The sequence below is a fragment of the Tursiops truncatus genome, chromosome 18 (assembly GCF_011762595.2).
Source record: "Tursiops truncatus isolate mTurTru1 chromosome 18, mTurTru1.mat.Y, whole genome shotgun sequence".
Classification (NCBI taxonomy): domain Eukaryota; kingdom Metazoa; phylum Chordata; class Mammalia; order Artiodactyla; family Delphinidae; genus Tursiops; species Tursiops truncatus.
In genome coordinates, this window is record NC_047051.1 from 63518365 (window position 1) to 63539496 (window position 21132).

The window sequence follows — 21132 nt, forward strand, 5'->3', positions numbered from 1 at the left end:
CCGCTGAGCCTGCGCGTCCCGAACCTGTGCTCCGCAGCGGGAGAGGCCACAGCAGTGAGAGGCCCGCGTACCGCAAAAACAACAACAACAAAAAAAAGGCTTTGGGCAGGATCCTACTTGTCATTTACTAGCTATGTAAGGATAGGTGAGCTATTTCACCTGTTATAGGAACCTGTTTCGTTATCTGTAAGGTGGGGACACTAATGCTTATCCCATTCAGTTGCTATCAGGATATTAAATGGGATGACATGCAAAGGCTTCAGGAGCGCGCGGACCACACAGCAACCGCGGCAGCACCAATTGAAGACAGCAGCTGCGGCAGCAGCAATAACAAAACCACAGCAGCACAACACACATGTGAAGCCTCCATCTGGACAGCTTACTGTGTCACTAAGAGCGTCACTACAGTTCAAGGATATCCCTAAATGTCCTCTTTCGAGATGTGAAAGCTTCATAAAAGAAATTTTATTGAACTGCATGGACCATCCCTTAACAGTGTCACTAGAAGCCCCCATCAAAAAGAATGATTAGGGCTTCCCTGGTGGCGCAGAGGTTAAGAATCCGCCTGCCAATGCAGGGGACACAGGTTTGAGCCCTGGTCCTGGAAGATCCCACGTGCCGCAGAGCAACTAAGCCCATGCGCCACAACTACTGAAGCCCGCGCACCTAGAGCCCATGCTCCGCAACAAGAGAAGCCACCGCATTGAGCAGCCCGCGCACCGCAACGAAGAGCAGCCCCTGCTAGCCACAACTAGAGAAAGACCACGCGCAGGAACGAAGACCCAACGCAGCCCAAGATAAATAAATAAATACATAAAATTAAAGAAAAAAAAAAGAAAAGAAAGAATGAAATTCAGGGGAACAGAACTGACCCCATATAACCGATCTGTTTTATGGGCAATAGCTTTTTATATTATAGAAACTTCATCATAACCTTTTATGACGGCTGAATGATCAAATAAAAATCACAGCCAAAGCTATCTAACTTCACAAGAGATCTATTACTGGCCATCCATCACTATCGAGAAGTAGGAACAAAACAAATTAGATGTGTTGTAAAGCCCAGACACTCAAGCTCACGCCCAGGCCGGCTCACAAAGCCAATTTATCTTCATTTTACACCAATTAATAAACACACAACTCCTTAAGTATTTACAGGTTCTTATCTTGGTGATGTAAATTATTCACCCCTGGCAATTTACAGACAGATTAAAAAGAGAGAGAGAGACTGTGGGTATGGTAGGAATCACAAGTTTGAAGGGAAGAGGGCAGCTAGAGATAGGATTACACGTAAGTGACAAGAGAACAGGGACTAAAAGGCAGATCGAAAAGGCATACTCAGAAATCAACAAGCAAACCATCTACGGAGGAAAGAACCCATTTTTAAACACAGAGAATGAAGTGAGACTGAGGCCATGCTTCCTACCCAAGGAACAGAGACCTCTCAGCATGTTCATTCCCTCCCGGCCCAGAGAGGAATCCTATTCACCCCAGGACTAGTCAGTGGAGTTAGCATAGGAGATGAGATCTGTTTGCTTCTCCTACTTTCAGACAACTTAATCGTCTTGCAGTCATTACTCGACAAGAGCCCTGTACCGCTGGTACTTATACTACTGCCCATAGATGAGCAGGCTCTTAAGATATTTATAACGCACCCTATGTCAGAAGACGGGAGTACTAAAGACTTTCTGGAACAACCACCAGCTTAGGCAGTGAGAGTTAGATCTCACCTAACCGGCACACAGTGACACCAAATAAAAGGAGGCATTTTAGGTAAAATCCACCTACAAGTGAATAAAGTTATTTGTCAGCAAACCTTGATTCTTCGGATGCTGACGACCGCCTCTGACACCTTCTCGACGGCCGAGGGGAAGAAGAGGGTGACTGTCAACCGCACAGCCCCATACAGTGTCACCGCCACAAACACACGGCTCGCCGTGATCACATTGCCAAGCAGCACATACGTGGTGAAGGTGACAAAAACAATGATTTTGCTTGCAACAAAAAACGATGCCAAATTCATTCCTCTAAGGTAGGAACTTCTCAGAATCTTGGAAATTTCCTTCCTGGAAGAGAGCGGGAAATAGATTTTAAAAGAAGCATCAACATCCAAGACATGAATTCAAGTGCCCTGTGTGAGTGGCCTCTTCCTAGGGAGTGGACACAGATGAAGATAAACCATCCCTCACATCACGGAGACACTACACAGTGCACACCCGGGGCCTGCCCGACACAAAGACCACACACTCCATCACCACTTCACTCTTCCAACTAAACAGAGGCTTAGTGTCTCATTTTAAACATTCTGGGTCAATCAGACTGGGTTTGAACATTCAGTCAACATCCATTCATAACCAGAAGTCCTGTGCCGGGCTCCTCACTGATGACAGAAAGACACAGCCCATCCCCTCCAGGAGTTGACAAACTCATAAAAGAATAGAGAAAACAACCCCAAAATTATGAGACACCAAGACATTAGACAGAGGCGCCAGCACGGCCCCCGCGGGAGCGCAGAGCAGAGGCGTGTAACTCAGAGCAATAGAGGCCGGGCAAGTCACACGCACGTGGACCCTGAGAAGATGAGCTGGAGTCAGTCGGGCTTGGCGGAGGCCAGAGAAGAAGTAAGATGAGTGTATTCCCAGCAGAGGGAGGGGCACCCACAAAGGTACAAAGTGAGAGCTGACACGGTACTGCCAGAGAATTCTAAGTACCTGGGCTGGAGTATAAGCACTCATCAGATATTTAAGTCAAAGATGGAAAAAAACTCTACAAACAAAGCAAAGCAAAAAATATATTTATGGCTTTGTTTGGAATGAATAATACTGACTCATAAAGTTTGGCCCAATATAAGTACCCAACCTTTATATAATCTCCCCATTTGTGCTACATTAACATAAATTATACTTTTAGTTTAAATATCGTTTTAGACGTCAACATCTTAAATCATTGTTTATTTGGAATCTGTGCTATTAAGAAATACTTGGGGGCTTCCCTGGTGGCGCACTGGTTAAGAATCCGTCTGCAGGGCTTCCCTGGTGGTGCAGTGGTTGAGAGTCCGTCCACCTGCTGATGCAGGGGACACGGGTTCATGCCCCGGTCCGGGAGGATCCCACACGCCGCGGAGCAGCTGGGCCCATGAGCCATGGCCGCTGAGCCTGCCCGTCCGGAGCCTGTGCTCCACAACGGGAGAGGCCACAACAGTGAGAGGCCCACGTACCGCAAAAAAAAAAAAAAGAATCCGCCTGCCAATGCAGGGAACATGGGTTCGAGCCCTGGTCCCGGAAGATCCCACATACCGCGGAGGAACTAAGCCCGTGCGTCACAACTGCTGAGCCCACGTGCCACAATTCCTGAAGCCTGCTCACCGAGAGCCCGTGCTCCGCAAAAAGAGAAGCCACGGCAATGAGAAGCCCGCGCTGAAGAGTAGCCCCCGCTGGCTGCAACCAGAGAAAGCCCACGTGCAGCAACAAAGACCCAATGCAGCCAAAAAAAAAAATGAATGAATGAATGAATGAGTAAATAAATATTTTTTTTTAAAGACAGAAATGCTTGGAATTTAATTTCTGTATAAGTAAGAGGCATATATTTTTTTTCCTTTAAGAAGATGGTAAATGGAGGAGCAGGTTAAAATGACGTCTCCACTGTTCTACTTAACCCCACTGCCACATGTTGGGGGTGGAGTGGATAGTAGTTAAGTTCATCTTAATGTGAAAACTTGGTAAGACTTCTGAACCATTCAGTAAATATGAGATAAATTATGAAAATATGCTGTATATATACAAACACTTACCTTCTCAAACTGGTAATAAGGTCTGCAAAGGACTTTTCCCAGCCATACATTTTTATTATTCTGATGCCAGTTATCACTTCATTCATGGTCCTGATCCTGGTGTCTGTGAAAGCTGCAGTCTTACTCCTAAGGGACAGATGTGAGAGATGAGCCTTAGTGACCACAGCCCAACTTTCCTTATCAGCAGCAACAGTGGCACAGCCAGAGACCAGGGATCAAATGATTCCCTACAGCTCTTTTGCGCAGACAGGCAGGTCCTACTCAAAGTAGAAATGGAGAAGACTTCAATTAGGAAGCCAACCATTCAGCCCAATTCAAGAAGTAACTTGGAGAACTTGCAGTATCCGCTAATGAAGACCCAGAATTAAACAGATACAAACCATCTGCCCAAGGATGTCACGGTCAGGTAGGGGAGGCAGAAAGACAGCCGACTCTAACAGGAAGACAGTGGCTGTGCTGTAATAAAATAGGAGTAAAGTGCTGGGGAGCAGAAAAGATGGGGCTGTAAATTCTACTGGGAAAGGAGAACAAGACGGCCTTCAGAGACCCGGTAGCATCGGAACAGGGCCTCAAAGGATAAGGAACATCTCTCCAAAGCAAAAAGAGGAAACGAAATTCCAAGTAGAGAAAAAAAAAAAATGCCACACGAGGCTTCCCTGGTGGCGCAGTGGTTGGGAGTCCGCCTGCTGATGCAGGGGACGCGGGTTCGTGCCCCAGTCCGGGAGGATCCCACATGCCGCGGAGCGGCTGGGCCCGTGAGCCATGGCCGCTGAGCCTGCGCGTCTGGAGCCTGTGCTCCGCAACGGGAGAGGCCACAACAGTGAGAGGCCCGCGTATCGCCAAAAAAAAAAAAAAAAAAAAACACGGAAAGATACACACACACACACAAGAACTCAATGAGCTTCAAACAGCACAACATCTCCATCACCTGACAACCTGCACAATGACCAACCACCAACCCTCTGGGACCTGCTTCACGTCTAACTAAGCAGCGTGAGGCTCTTCGTCACCAGCCACTTTTCTATCACACAGGCTGCTAGGAATGCGGGGCTTTATACAGACATACTTAAGATCGATCTTGCCCTCGGGCTTAATGGAAACATTGAATTAAAAACAAGATGCAAACATATACACACCTGAAAATGGCTCTAACAAACAAGCATAACAAAAATAGATGCATATGGAATTGAGCCTGTAAGATCATTACTATTTAATAATGCTTAAATAACACTGTTCAATGTACATTCCGCTTAAGGACACACTACTTGCTCAGGTACGGTGCCGGGAGGAGCCAGCGAATGCTGTCACCTTTCCCGCCTCAGGATCAAACCTCAGCTTAAGGCTGGAGCATCTACTGGCTAAGCCTAAAGGGTCTACAACACATGCAAAGAGACCAAAGAAGGCATTTTTGGTTTGTTTTTGAACAAAAGCATCAAGCAGATGGTGGATGTTACCAGTTGCATATTAACACTTTTTTACACCAGTGTTTCTCTTACCGGAGTGATGAAAACAACTTCCCAATGCAGCTTTGCAAAGGCAGAAGAATAATTAGAACCGCCATCCCAGCAAGACATGATATTCCTATTTCCATCCAGAGCAGGATGGTCACTATGATAGCCTGCAGTGGCCCTGCCCACAGAAAGTGCAAGAATATCGTTACCTTAAAAGAAGAAAAACAAAGCCTTCTTAGGAATGTATAAAAACCAGACCAGTGAGGACACAATTTAGAAACAATCTTCTGTCAAAGAACAGACAGGAACCTAAACAGAAATGATCACAGTGGGTTTTAAACCTGCTAAAGCAGAAATCAAGTATCCACCCCAGGTGATGCTCAGGGACGTCCAGGGAGAGGAGGACCGGCAGTGCCAGGAAGAGTTCAGTTTTGTCCATCCCACAAATGAGCTCAGGGCTTCCTCACAGTCTGCCCCTGTCAGGCAGGGCCACTCCAGGAGCACCCTTAGAGACGCTAACCACGCTGGGCAAGAACACTGCTGCCGATTTATTATTAGAAAAATTAAATTCTCATCTAAAGGACAATACACATTGTTACATCTCATAGGCACGCAGAAGAAATGAGAGTTGAATAAAGAGAACTCTTTGTCTTACGTCTTCAAAAGAATCCTGGCCACCTGGCATCCCCAAAAGCTAAACACAGTAAGGACAGGGAATGGAAAAGGATCCCCCAGGGACAGCTTACCTGATCAAACCTGTTCACATCGTTGGACAGCAGGTTGACTATCTGGCCTGTGGTGGTCTTCCCCATGGCCAAGTTACTCAGGCAAAGTGCCTGAAACAAGAGAGGGTAACAGAGAGTTGGATCCCTGCGGTGATACCAAGTCACTCTTAGAACATAACAAAACAGAGCATGTTTTCATGGGGTCTTGAGTGGCGTCAGGACGAGCAGCGTGACCCCTGACAGCAGGGCTCTAGGAACCCATGTTTACCCTTTGACTCCTCAACGTGGCGACAGCCATGCCCACAAGGACAGCAAACAGAGGCCGACGCAAAATCTCCCACCCTTTTTTTTTTTTGATGAATCTGGACGTGCCCCAAATATAAAGGGATGTAGGTTCATACTCAGAAGCCAACTAAAGGAATTTTAGGCCGTATTAGATGAAGGCAGGGAAGCTGCCTGCAATCAATCATTGATTTTGTGTGTGACGTCATTTCCACACTGTATTCTCAGTTTCCTCGTTCTCTGAACGGAAATAACTCTTCACCGAGCATAAGATCATAGGGGACGTATGAGAGGTGAATGGCAGATTTGTTATCTACTACGTGGAGGAAACCAGGTGCCCCTGGAGATATATTTACTGATAGTCATGCCTTCTTGTCTTTGGAGACGGGACAAGATATACGCCAACACCTGTAATACAGGTGTGAACAGTAAATACAGTGGCACGGGGAACTGGTGAAGGTTTCTACCAAGTGACACTGTGGTGAGGGAGGAGCTAGGACGACGAAAAGGATAAAGTATATGGAGAGAAGGGAAGGGCACTGTGGGTGAGAGGAACCCACGCAGAGACTCCAGGGAGGAAAAATGCAAAATCTGGCTAGAAAGGTGGTCTGGGAAATAGCTAAGGACTTTGGAAGGCAACACGGAACGGTCAATGTTTTTTCACATTAGAGAAACTCAACTTTAGGAAAATTAAACTGAAGAAGTGATTGGCCAGGAGATTTTTGGAAGAAAGGAGAATTAGGGGTCAGTGAAACAGTCAAGAGGTAACCAGACTGTGCAGTAGAGACGTGTGAATGGTAGCAAAGGGCCACTGAAAACACTCTGAAAGGTAAAAAATGCTTTGCAAATATGAGCGACGGAGGGAGGGAGGGAGGGAGGGAGATGCCACTACAGGAAAGAAAGAAACCATACTGTGCCTTAACTTCTGAAAGCTCTCTTGAAAATAGGTTTAAAGCCTGTTTTACATACAAATACATGTTAATTCCTCATGAAGAAAATACTTATTTGAAAGAAGTAGCTAGTTTATCCCTAATTTGAACAACTAAAAGTAGGCAGGATGGTGTACCAAACTCTGAGTTTAAACTGATCATCAAAAAAAATCAAGACAACTGCACATAATTGGAATTGATGGACCAAAAGGCTGGTTCTGGAACAAAAGTTAACATGAATCAAATATAACACTGCAGCCAGGGACTTCCCTCGTGGCGCTGCAGTAAGGAATCCACCTGCCAGTGCAGGGGATGACGGTTCAAGCCCTGGCCCGGAAAGATCCCACAGGCCGCGGAGCAACTAAGCCCGGGCACCAGAACTACTGAGCCTACGCTCTAGAGCCCGCGAGCCACAACTACTGAGCCTGTGCACCACAACTACTGACGTCCACGCACCTACAGCCTGTGATCCACAATAAGAGAAGCCACCACAATGAGAAGCCTGCGAACCGCAACAAAGAGTAGCCCCTGCTTGCCGCAACTAGAGAAAGCCTGCGCGCAGCAACGAAGACCCAACACAGCCAAAAATAAATTAATAGATTAATTAATTAATTTAAAAACAAAAAACAAGTCCTTTCTCTACTCTGGCTTCCCTGAGTGGTGAGATTCAGGCTGAAAGACATTTAGGAACTGCTGTCCCTAAAGGAGAACAGTCACCACACTCATGGCAGGGATTTTGCGCTCAATAGTTCAGAGGCCCCCAGGCAGACTACAAATGGTGACAAAAGGTGTGGAGCCCCTCGTTTGTACAGACTGGATTCGTCACAAATTTGCGAAGTCAAGAATTCCAGATAAAGTTTTCCAGCCTTCACCTGAAGATCATGAAAAACATGGTGGGGATCCACAGCAACCTCACAAACTGCATATTGTTGCCAGAATATAAAGTACAAAGGCGTCCACATTGGGAGAAAGATATAATAAAGGTGCTTGGGTTACAAAAAGCACATACCCTTCAAGTTCACAAGAATGCCCCTTCGGTGAAAGCAAAACTGAAAGTGGTTAAACATCTGATAAGAATCAAGCCCCTGAGGCTGCCACAAGGTCTCCCAACAGAGGAGGACGTGTCCAGCGCGTGTCTCAGGAGCACTGCAGAGCTGGTGGTGGGGCGGCTTCAGAACCCCACGGGCCAGGAAGTGAGTAAGTCCTGATGGCCTCGCAGCTCCAGAGTAAAAAGGGCAAGTCATTTCTATTTAAAGATGGTGAGAAAGTGTTCTCATTAAAATACGTTTTTTTTGTTTGTTTGTTTGTTTGTTTGTTTGTTTTGCGGTACGCGGGCCTCTCACTGTTGTGGCCTCTCCCGTTGCGGAGCACAGGCTCCGGACGCGCAGGCTCAGCGGCCATGGCTCACGGGCCCAGCCGCTCCGCGGCATGTGGCATCTTCCCGGACCGGGGCATGAACCCGTGTCCCCTGCATCGGCAGGCGGACTCTCAACCACTGCGCCACCAGGGAAGCCCTAAAATATGTTTTAAATTCTAAAAACAAACAAACGAACAAAACAAAAAAACAAAACACTGCAGCCAACAGAGAAATCAAGGATCTGTCAAAAGAAAATCAGTCATATTCCACACAGGATAAAAAACAGAACATGAAGTGACGGTAATATTATTAATGAGAAGACACAGCTTACAAGCCAACTACCAGATTTCTGTGTCCAACCATGAAAGAATAATTGGTACTGGACTCGCCCGCCACTGTAAAACTGCAAAGGTGGACAAAATATAGGAAGCAGCTGTTTTCAGGCACTGAATGACAAGCAGGGCTGAACTGTAAGCCTGGAGAAGAGGAGAGCCTGGGACTACTGGCCTGGCTTTCTGCCTGGGGGCATCTTCTGCCCAAGCAGAACTAAAGTTTCACTGAACTGAAGAGGAAGAGATGACTGTTCTAAGTTGCAGAAACGGCTGGAATTTGGGAGGAATAGCAGAGGGTAGACCCAGAATATCTTGTGGAGATTTACCAAAGGGACTTTGCCAGAACTTCACTGTCCGTGAGCAGGGTCAGACTCCATGAAGCCTCTGTGAGGTCACGCCAATGCCAGGAGACTAGAGTTTCTGCCTGCCTAGAAGAAAGAGTTCTTCTTAAGCGCCTCAGACATTCACTTAGCTGCCAGGAAGGCCATGCCTTACGCTGTAGAGCCATGCACTTGGACTAAGTTCAAAATGAAAATAATTGCCCCAGATAGACAGACAAGACAAACAGAAAGATAGAAAGAATGCATAAGCCCATCCTAACAAGACCAATCTACCAGGAATTCCCTATCAGAACAAATACCCTTTAATCCAGACTTCCTATAATGTATACTTCGTAACACCCAACATAATAAGACAATTATTAGACCTGCAAAGAAGCAAGAACATTTGACCCATAATCAAGAGGAAAAAAATACAAGCATTAGAAATAGACCCTGAGATGATCCAGATTTTGGAATTAGCAGACAAGAACTATTAAACAACTATTATAATTATGTTCAAGGAATTAAAGGAAAATATGGTTATAACAAGTGAATGGATAGGTAATTTTTTTTGTTTTTTTGTTTTGGTTTTGGCCTCGCCACACAGCTTGTGGGATCTTAGTTCCCCAACCAGGGATCAAACCCAGGCCCCCGGCAGTGGAAGCACAGAGTCTTCACCACTGGATAACCAGGGAATTCTCTGGATAGGTAATTTCAGAAGAGAGATGGACACTATCAAAAAGAAGTAAACAAATTCTAGAACTAAAAAGTACAATATGAAAAATTCACTAGATAACTTTAATATCAGATAATTTCCATTGCTCTGTGTCCAGATTCATTAAGCCTTTCTTTAAGTTTACAACCTGAAGAACAAACAGAAAACAGAGAATGAGAGCAAGATTGATTGAAGAAAAGAAAGCCTAAGGGTTCAATGGGAGCATACAAGCAATGAAACACACATGTAATTGGAGTCCTGGGAGAAGATGACAAAATAGGGAAGAAAAAATATTTGAGGGAAAAATGGCTGAAATTTTTCCAAGTTTGGTAGAAAATATTAATTTAGATACCTAAGAATCTTAGCAAACCCCAGAAAGGATCAAAACAAAGAGACCTATGCTTGGGCACATCACAATCAAAATGCTGAAAACCAGAAAGTAACAGTCTTGAAAGCAGCCCACGAAAAACAACTGCATTACATACAGAAGAAAAATAATACAACTAATAGCTGACTTAACAAACTCAATTCTGTAACTATGTATGGTGATGGATGTTAACTAGGCTTACTGTGGTGATCATTTCTATACACATACGCACATATACACATACATACTATACACTATATATATATATATATACACACACACACACAAATACTGAATCATTTTGCTGAATATCTGAAACTAATATGCTGTATATCGATTATACCTCAGTTTAAAAGGAGGAGGAGATAGTGGAACAAAATTTACAGAGTGCTGAAAGAAAAGAATAACTGTCAACCCCAAATTCTATAACCAACAAAAGTTAATATCCTTCAAATGATGAGGGTGAAATTGAGACATTTTCAGACAAAGTCTCAGAGACTTTCTCACCACCCAACCTGACCTTTAAGAAATTATAACGGATATTCTTCAAGCTAAAGGGAAATAGTACCAGATGGAAATTCAGTTGTAGAAAAATAGAGAAACCAAAATGACAAACAAAGATACAGGTAAATATAAGAGATTGTGTTATTCCTTTCCATTTCTTTGCGAAACAAACGGCTGCTTAAAAGCAAAATAATGGTAACACCGTACCATGTATGTAGATGTAAAATAGATAACAATAGTACAAGGGATAGGATGTTACTCCTATATGTTTCTTACATTTTATGTAAAGTAATCCAATACTAACATGCAAAAAAAGACTGTAATAATAAGATGCCTATTTTAATCACTAAAGCAAGATTAAAAATACGAGATACTGCTAAAAAGCCAACAAAGGAATCAAAATGGAATACTAAAAAATATCTGATTGACTGAAATAAGTCAGGAATGGAGCCCTGCCACCCAAAAAAAAGGAAGATGAAACAAATAGAAAATAAACAGTAAGTAAAAGGCTTAAGTCCCATCACATCAATATTTACACTAAAAGCAAACATACTAACACTCCAGTTAAAAGCCAGAGACTGCCACACTCACAATAGATTAATAAAAGAAAGATCCAGCTTGTTGTATACGTGAGATACACTTTTTAAAGTAAAAGGATGGAAAAAGATGTGGCATGCAAACAGTAGGCGCAAGAAATCATGTGAGGTTATATTATTATCAAAGTTGATTTTTGAGTCAAGGAATTAAACGACCAGAGATTAAGAAGGACATTTCATAATGATAGGATAGTCAATTCACCACTCCTAAATGTGTAGGGATCTAATTACCGAGCTGCAACGTATATGAGACAGCAACAGAACTATGGAGAAAAATCAGAAAACCCCACGATCATAGCAGGAGTTTTTAACATCCTTCTTCTCAGTAAATGTAACAAGTAGACACCATCCCCCCCCAAAAATCAGTAACAATACAGAAGATCTGAATAACAAGTAACCAACTTAATCTAACGGACATTTATGGAACACCACACCCAACAATTACAGGACAGGTTTTTTTCAAGTACGCATTGTAAATTTACCAAGACCATATGCTGGGGCCATAAAATAAATCTCAATAAATTTCTAAATATAAAAATGGTACTCAGAATGTTCTCTGATGACAAGAATTAAGTTAGAAATCAATAATTTATATCTTATCTAAAAAGCCCAACTATTTGGAAATTAACATATTTCCAATGTTAATATTGGAAACAAATAAAATATCACAAGGGAAATAATATGGGTAATCAATTACATGTCTATTGCCCTCAAGAGCTATCAGCTAGTTGAGTGCACAGACATCATAGTCATTTATGTCATCATGATCATAAACACAGCTACCATTTATTCAGCACATACTACAAGTCAGACACTGAATAGAAAACAACCTTATTTGTAAGAATTTTTTCCTATTTTGCACATAAGGAAATAAACTGAAAGTATTCATACCTGACAAAGAATGGGCACTCAGTTACTTGGTTTTTGTTCTTGTTTTGAATGAAGCAAAGTTACAACTTTTGAAGGAGAGAAATGTTACCTGCCAAGTCATTAAACAAAGGATGTTGCAGCCACCAAGCTGCCACATTACTGCCGGTCCCCTGAGGGAACTCGGGATGGAAATAGAATGCTGGTTGGTCATGAGGCAGTCAACTGCTGCAGCCACCCCTGTCGTGCACCCTGAGGAGACTAAGGATGAGAAAGCACAGGATATTGGCCCCAGATAGCTGGGGTGCACATCAAAGGAACGATTTCAATGAGCCCAGACTTGCATCTTGCTATACACGGAAAAAAGCTAATTTCATTACCTTGAGATGTCTGGTTTTCTTTAATGAACAGTAATCTTTTGATGTTCTGACTACCCAGTCCTTGTTGCAAAAACCCCTTTGTATCCTGCCTCGCCCCCTGTACCCCCTTGCTCTTCAGAGTAGTCCCTCAGAGTGATGCGAGCATCTTGTCTCCAGGGCTTGAGGTCCTGACAAGAGTCCGCTAAATAAAATATAACTCTCAACTTCTAGGTTGTGCTTTTTTTTTTCAGTCCACACACTGCTCCTCATTAATGTATAAAATTAAAGTTCAGTTCTAATAAAATGTATATGTTATAGTTAAAAACACGTCACATCCAGTGTAGAGAAAAACATACAAATAAATGCTAACGTTTTGGTCCTATTTTCCTTTAAGTTGACATTTTACAAGGGGATACTATTTGGTTAAATCTGTTTTCCTTGTGAAAGAAAATAGTTCCACCATGAGAATAAAAGGCAAAACACTGGAATCAAATTTGCACCATGTATGTCAGACACTAAGTTAGTAAGCTATTAATCTTTAATAAATCAAGAACACCTAAATATAGATAAGAATTATATTATAAAAGTCTACCAATTTATTTAAATGGCAAAGAACATGTACAGGAAATTCACTACAAAACACACAAAAGGCTAATGAAAATTCGCAAATACTCAAATTCAAAGAAACTCAAAATGTGACATCCACGTTTGGCAAGGGTGTAGGGCCATCTCGTTTCACTAAAGAGAACGTACAGTTAACTCTAGAAGGAAATCTGGCATATCAAAAGGCTTAAAATGTATACACCCTGAGAAATTAAGGATGTCTCCAAAGGTTTAGCTTTAATCAGGTTCATTGCACTGCTGTTTGTTAATACATAAAAACGAGAAAACAATCTGAATATCTAATTACTGATTATACTAGAATCCGCATGGCCTTTAAGAACAATGTTATGAATTGTGAAGTGTGAATTCCACCCAAGCAAGGATCCATTTATGGTGGGTTCCTACGGCATGGGAGGTGGGGGGTGCTAAATTACATATGGGGTCATAAGAGAACTCTATAATCTAGGCCAAAACATCGATTTTGTTCAACTTTTTAAAAAAGAAATGCAAGAAATTATTAGTCATTCATTTGAAAAATAAACAGTGTGTCTTTCCTCAATTATTTTAAATCAGCAGACTTCGTGAAACACAAAACCCAAGTGTGGGCAGATAAATATAACCATCAAAGGAGCAGAGGAGAAAAGTATGTTCTTTCCACAGAACTGAGTTTTCCAGACTGGTGAAAAGTATTATCCCTTTAAGAATCCAATCTTCATTTTAATAGAAACGCTCCCCAAACCGTTCTCCAATAGTCCTTTAAAACAGAAGATGGGAGCTGTACTTCATCATCCTCATGATAAAGATCCCTCATCACTAACATGACTCTTTTCCGAGGCCAATGATCCTCAGTGTGGAGACGCTCCTCCCTCCTGCGAAGTGCCCCAAATGGCCATGCTTCTTGGGGTTTTCATACATTGTCATTCTATCCTGTCCCTTTGCCATCAGGCTATCCCTTCAAGAGACTATCTCACCGTTAACTACTGCTGTTTCTCAACTAGGATATGGCTTCGTAATACTGTAAGTGAGTCAGAGTAAACAGGCTCTGAGTAAGAACCTAAAGGACTTTCAGAACAGAAAACAGGCACGGTGTCACTTATTCTGCACTTCTGGCTTACTTCCTGGTTCACGGCCCTACCCCCCAGAGTTGAGCTTGTCAGACAATGCAGTTTCTAGGTACACTGGGTATTACTCCAACAGGCAACTAGGGTGAGAATATGTTTAGCTCACCTAAAGCAGAACATTGCTGTATTTTTCCCATATTGTTGCCCAGAGGTGCTTAGTAATGCTGTCACACCTACTTTCATGATTGCATAATCCAAAGCCATTAATCTCCGCTTTGAGGGGAGAAGCCAAAATCTGCCTAATATCTTCCGCCCCCATGAACACGACTGACCTCTATAAAACTAAACACATTCCCTCTGTGGTTCTGTAGGAAAAAAACCTACCGAAGGAAATGAAAAAAAAGTCAATGCGAGATCAACCACGTGCTGCTCTCTCACCTGACAACTCCACTGCCTTTTTCTGTTGTTGGCCTGATGTTCCACGGCTGGCACGCGAGCCAACACAATTACTCAGAAGCTCTCTGCAAGCTCTGAAGGATGTGGCATTCACCTCCTGTCCTGGAAGAACTGTTAGCTGTCGTTTAAATTCTGCTGGCCACCTTTTCCCATTATACCACAAAACCTACTGGATTCGCCAGAATGCCACATATACAGAGCTGACAAGTGAGCCTCTGAACGAGACAGTCACAACGCGGACCGTGAGAACCACTGGGGGATGGGAGCCTGTGATATCTACCCCAAGGTCAGGCTAAGGACGTGAACTCCTCAGGAGTTTCTTCACATTCTCTGACCTCATTCCCTCTGGGGGATGAGTCGCTGAGGCAGCACCCTGGGAATCCCCCCAAGCACTAGAGCTCCGGCACGGTGAAGACAAGCAGAATATGGCCAGGCCCCCATTATGACAAGTCTTGCCACCAAGACTGCCAGACCCTTTGCTGGTGACCACACAGCATGCTAAATACTACTCCCCACTGTGGGGGGGCCGGAAGTGCCCGAGGTCCTTGAGAACATCCCAGAAAATCTGAAACAATGAACTAAAAATAGGTGTTTACACGAGTGAGATGGTGGTCAATATATACTGTTTTAGGAAAATGACCACAGTTTAATTAATAAAGTCTATGATATCAATGCAAGGAATAGATAAGGCAAATTCATAGACGTATGTTCAGAGTGAGGTCACATTCCAAGATACTGGCTGAAAGACCCTTTACCCTGAGACCCTTCCACCACCAACTGCTCCGTTTGAAAGAGAAGCCCCGATGACTGGTTTACCAAGCAAGAGAAGTGAACAGAAAAGATGAACCACACAGCTGTGGCAAAGGTGAGCTAGTAGGGCAACAGGAAGAAGGAAAACCATGGAGAGTGCTGGAAACCCCATGACAGGGAGAGAAAGGAGATCCAAGAACATGCATAAATATACATTTTAGGGTTCGGCAAGAGAAGATAATCTTAGTGAGAATACAAATCAACTGGCCCCCCAAAAGGGTGGAGGAAAAAAAGACTTCTATCAACATTTTAAAAAAATGTATCGTGTTTCCGTACTTCTAAAAAATAAAAAAAATAAAGAAAAAGTATTTATAGTCCATCTTCTCAAAAAAGGCATGCTCAGGGCTTCCCTGGTGGCACAGTGGTTGAGAGTCCGCCTGCCGATGCAGGGGACACGGGTTCGTGGCCCGGTCCGGGAAGATCCCACATGCTGTGGAGCAGCTGGGCCCGTGAGCCATGGCCGCTGAGCCTGTGTGTCTGGAGCCTGTGCTCCGCAATGGGAGAGGCCACAGCAGTGAGAGGCCCGCGTACCGCAAAACAAAAAGAAACAAACAAAAAAATGCAGTGGAGAGACTGCTGCTCTGATGAATGGCTGAGTAGCTGATAGTGGAATAGCCCCACTTCACTGCAACCATGTTGGTAGGCACTGGAAAACTGGCAGTACAAGACTGATCTTTGAGAAAAGGGACACCCATGGTACTGTTTCAAACGAGGAAATTAAGGCTTAGAGCAGTTTGCCTAAGGCAAACATCTACAAAGAGGAAAGCTGGGCTTCATACAAAAGCAGTCAAACTACAGAGTCTTGTTATGCGTATGACGCCCACCCTCCTAAATCTAATAAATGACTTCTGTAAAAAGTGCTTTGCAGGAGTTATTTTATCCAATGCTCAAAAAACTCCATGAAGCAGATATTCTCTACTCCAACGTTTCAACTCAGGAAACTGAGGCCCTGAGAAGTGAGTTCACTCACAGTTTAGCAAACAGCCAAGTCAGGATTGGATCTCAGGTCTGGCTGTTCTCAGAGTCCACACTCACAGTCTTCTACCCTATCCGACCTGCCACAATGTCTTCTACAAAGTACCTGTGCACCTGGCTCAACACCTGATCGCTCGGTGCACACGAGATTCCCAGCGCGGAATCTGAGACACAGGAGGCCTACAGAACAGCCACCACCCTTCAGGTCTACAGCTGCAATTATGAAAGAGTATCTCCACTGAGAAAGGTTAAACTTGCAGCCCACATGATAACCCTATGTACTGGAAGGTCTTGGTTATTAGACATGAGAAAAAAAATTCAGCTGAACATGCATTTGAGGCCTATGGCTATTACCTGGCATCTTTTTAAATTCCCCCCATACAAAAAAAAAAGAGAAAAAAAAAAAAAAGGACTTCCCTGGCAGTCCAGTGGTTAATACTCGGCGCTTCCACTGAGGGGGCACGGGTTCGATCCCTGGTCAGGGAACTAAGATCCCACATGCTGCGTGTGAAAAATAAAATAAAATAAAATTCCCCCCCATACCAATTAAAATGGAATGCCTGCGGAGAGGGCCTGGGTATCAGTGTTGTTTTTAAATTTTCATGAATCCATCGTGCAGCAGTTTGGGAATCACTGAGCTAAGCATTCCCTTCCAGCTTGCACTGCACCCCACACGGCAGACAGTTATCAGGTGGTAGAATACAGCTGACACCCGTTACTCTCCAGCAGCAGAAACATCCCCTTTGAACAAAGCTAAACCAAACAGCCTCTCCTCTCCTTCCTTAAGCTGCTTGGTTCGGAGCACCCACAGAAAATTAAACCTTCACCCAACGGCTCTCCTTAGCTCTCCCCTAGCAAATCAGAACAACTGCCACTGCCCCCTGATGAGATGAACTCTTCACAAAATGCACAGATCCAATTCAAGTTTATATCAGAAATAAAAGAGAAAGAAGGAAAAAAGTGTGTTTAAAATATTGTAAAAGTGTGGAACAGTGTAAGAAGCATTACTAGTTCATTCTAATTTTGTCAGAAAGTTAGAAAATACCATTAGAAGAGAAAGTCCAAACAAAGTGTCACGTGCTTCAAGGGAGTCCCTCTATTTCCATAAATACCACAGTTTCACTTTAACAATACTCGAGATGCTGGTCCCTCAATATTTTCAGAAAGAAAATACAATACAACCACAGACTAGTAAGCAAGATATCAGATTGAACCCTACGAAACTGCTGCTTTATAAGCCCAAATCAGTTGAACATCTGTCATTTCACATTGTCCAGTCTAAATTTAAAGCAATATACTGTCTGTACCGAAACAGAATTAGCTTTAAATAAAAACAAAAGTTCTGAGAGCTATGAACACAACATCACATGGCTGAGGCAGTGACAAAGCTTTCTACTCTCGGCTTTCCACACTCCAAGGAGCAAATTCAGAGGGAGATGAAACTGGAAGGGTGGGATGAAGAGGGAGGTGCTGCAGGAGGTGAACCTTTCCTTCCCGGCTCACACTTAGCACACTCAGTGCATAGATTTTTTTAAAGTCAGGCTCCATTTACGCACAGGACAGCAGACATCGCTCGGAGGAGTCTGCAAACTTGGTCACTCCCTGCACCCTGGAAGGCCTCCTTCTACTTCCTGCTTAGGCTCTGTGAGAAAGGATGCCTGCTGTCCTGACCACTGATCTTAAAATGTAACTGAGCTGGGACTTCCCTGGTGGCGCAGTGGTTAAGAATCCACCTGCCACTGCAGGGTACGTGGGTTCAAGCCCTGGTCCGGGAAGATCCCACATGCCACGGAGCAACTAAGCCCATGTGCCACAACTGCTGAACCTGTGCTCTAGAGCCCGCGAGCCACAACTACTGAGCCCGCAGGCCTCAACTACTGAAGTCCCCGCGCCTAGGGCCCGTGCTCCGCAACAAGAGAAGCCACCGCAGTGAGAAACCCCCTCACCGCAAGTAGAGAAAGCCCGCGCTCAGCAATGAAGCCCCAACGCAGTCAAAAATAAAAATAAATCAATAAATTTGTGTATATATATATATGACTGAGCTGAAGTGTCTGAAAAAGAAATAAAATGGTTGAGAGGAGGAGGGAGTCTTAAGAGACAGGATTAAAGGAAAGAGAAAGGGTCCTTCACTCAGAAAGATGATGGTTACCTGAAACCATGAAATAGAAATAGTGTGGATACAGCGAGCATGTATGTCCCCCCAAACTGAAAATAGAACTACATCACTTACATGACTGAAAATAGGTCTAAGGTAAGTAAGAATATTTCTCTAGGCAGGATGTTGATCTATAGAAACAACCTCCTTGAGTCAGTAGTCGATTCTCATTACTGACAATGTCCATGTTCTACAGTCACTATGAATGTCAACTAGTGAATACTCACCGCTCCTGAGGGAAGTACAGGGCTAGGGTTCTGGCAGCCTTTGGTAACAACATCTTCACCATCTCAATACTTACATAACCTTGTTTTACGTATGTTTCTACTTAACCTTATTTAATCGCTGTTGTAAATTCATGAACATTGGCCTCACAGCCAGCAGCACTGTAACACATACCTGAACCAAGCTTACTCACCTACACACATATTTTCTCCATGAGACACATGACAGTCTTCCTCAGCTAAGGAACACCAGACAGCACTTCAGCCCTCTTTAGGGGCCATTTTAAACTGCAAAATCACCCCCCAAAAAATACAAAAATGTGGAAAGCAAGGCACTAAGTTGACCACAAAGAGGGCATCTGTTCCATAGTATGAGAACAGGCACATATTGTTTTCACTCCAGCTGGGAATATGCATGTCAGATGACAAAAAACTTTAAGAGACCATGTGCACACCTGCAGAAGACCATGAAAGAGCCCCAAGTATTGATTTTTAGAATTACAAATAAATTTTAGCAAGTAGGCGAATTCGCAAACACAAAATCTACAAATATCCAGGATTAACTGTACATAAATTCTTGTAAGACAAATCTACAATAAAGGATAAAGGGAAACTAGGGTGTTTGCAGGGAGTCAACTCATCTTAGAAGCTGAAACAAAGAATGACAAATCTCTCCTGCAAACTCTCCTTTGGGTAACAGTAAAGAGAGGGATGATTTCAGCCACAATAAGAAATCTGCTCGAACTAATTAGATTCTGCGAGAAAGTCTGCACTGGGTAAACAAGCAGCAGAGAACACTCAGTGAGCTCAGTGACCATCTGCTCTGGCTTTACCTGGCGTTCAGAGCAAACCATCCATCGTCAGGACCCACCATAGGGAACGGCCGCAGCTCTACAAACTGCACACAAAGTCAGGAAACCTACAGTCCACTAGGCTATTAAGGAGCCTCTTAAGGAAAACTATCCGTGCCCTATGCATTTTATAATACGTAAAATCTCTGTGCCATATGACGAGATCAACCTGCTTAGAGAGATTAGCATGCTGTCTGCCCCAGGTCAGACCACCTGTAACATGCAGGCACGAAGACAAGGGCAGGACTGGAAACTGGGAGATACATTCTCACTACTGACTGGGGTTGGAGATCAACAGCTGTCTTCAATCCAGGCTCAGCTGGCTTGAAGTTACCATCTTCCCCCAGCCCGGGCCCACCTCCCATGCTCTGAGCTGGGGAAGTTACCCTTTGAGATCTGAAGCCGGATGAGTTCTCCTTCTTCTCTGTCCCAACCAAGAACAAAGAAAGACAGGAATTAAGACACTGGTCTCACTGTAAAGGTGACAGCAACTCACGCTGGGAGTATCCCCAGGGACTGGGGGCGATTTCCCAAAATGAGTGAATATAATGTTTAAAACACTATCGCTTTGAGGAACCTGTGTTTGTAATGCCAGTCTGCTGACTTTACACAAAACAGAGCCCGTGTTCCACAATCCCTTTATTCGGTAAGAAGTTCGAAAAAATGCTCTAGAGACTTGAGGAACCTGAAGAGACCATCATGAGCTGTTTCTACAAACCAACAACTGGAGCCACTGATCCAAACAAAGCGTCACGGTTCATAGAAACTTCTCATTTAGTCCTCAAGTTAGACAGAAAAATCAGTGATCAAGTGTGAATGTAAAATGATGCAGCCACAGCGGAAGAGTACGGACGTTCCTCAGAATGCTAAACATAAAATCAGCATATAATACAGCAAGTCAACTTCCTGGGGATGTACTCAAAAGAACTGAAAGCACAGACCTGAACACATATTTGAACACCCATGCTCACAGCAGCATTATTCACAACAGCCAAAAGGCAGAAACAACCCAGATGTCCACTGACAGACGAATGGATACACAACACCTATAATGGAGCATTACTCGGCCTTGAAAAGGAATGAAATGCTGGCACCTGCGACAACATGGATGAACCCTGAAGACACTGTGCTACATGACGTAAGCCAGACACAAAGCGACAAACATTTATGATTCCACTTCTGTGAGGCACCTAGCGCAGTCAGATTCATAGAGAGAAGTAGAACGGTGATGGCTGAGGGGAGAGGGGGTGGGGAGTTAGTGTTTAAAGGGTGCAGAGGTTCAGTTTGGGAAGATGAAAAAGTTCTGGAGACGAATAGCGATGATGGCTGCGCAACAATGTGAACGCGCCTAATGTCACTAAACAGTGCACTTAAAGAGTTAAAATGGACAATTTGATGTTGTG

The 21132-nt window shown here is 43.7% G+C and overlaps 1 protein-coding gene and 1 pseudogene across 8 annotated transcripts in view; one reads left to right on the forward strand and one right to left on the reverse strand.

Moving 5' to 3' along the window:
* ABCC4 (ATP binding cassette subfamily C member 4 (PEL blood group)) overlaps window positions 1–21132 on the reverse strand; it is a 218152-nt gene that overhangs the window by 138950 nt on the left and 58070 nt on the right. For all 8 annotated transcript variants that reach the window (XM_073795355.1, XM_073795354.1, XM_033843477.2 and 5 more), the window contains 4 exons: window positions 5988–6077; window positions 5287–5450; window positions 3791–3916; window positions 1817–2066 (listed from right to left, as the gene is read on the reverse strand). In XM_073795355.1, the coding sequence (XP_073651456.1) occupies window positions 1817–2066; window positions 3791–3916; window positions 5287–5450; window positions 5988–6077 (630 nt within the window). The remainder of the gene's footprint in view (window positions 1–1816; window positions 2067–3790; window positions 3917–5286; window positions 5451–5987; window positions 6078–21132) is intronic.
* Window positions 7713–8385, forward strand: LOC109547607 (large ribosomal subunit protein uL30m pseudogene; annotated as a pseudogene).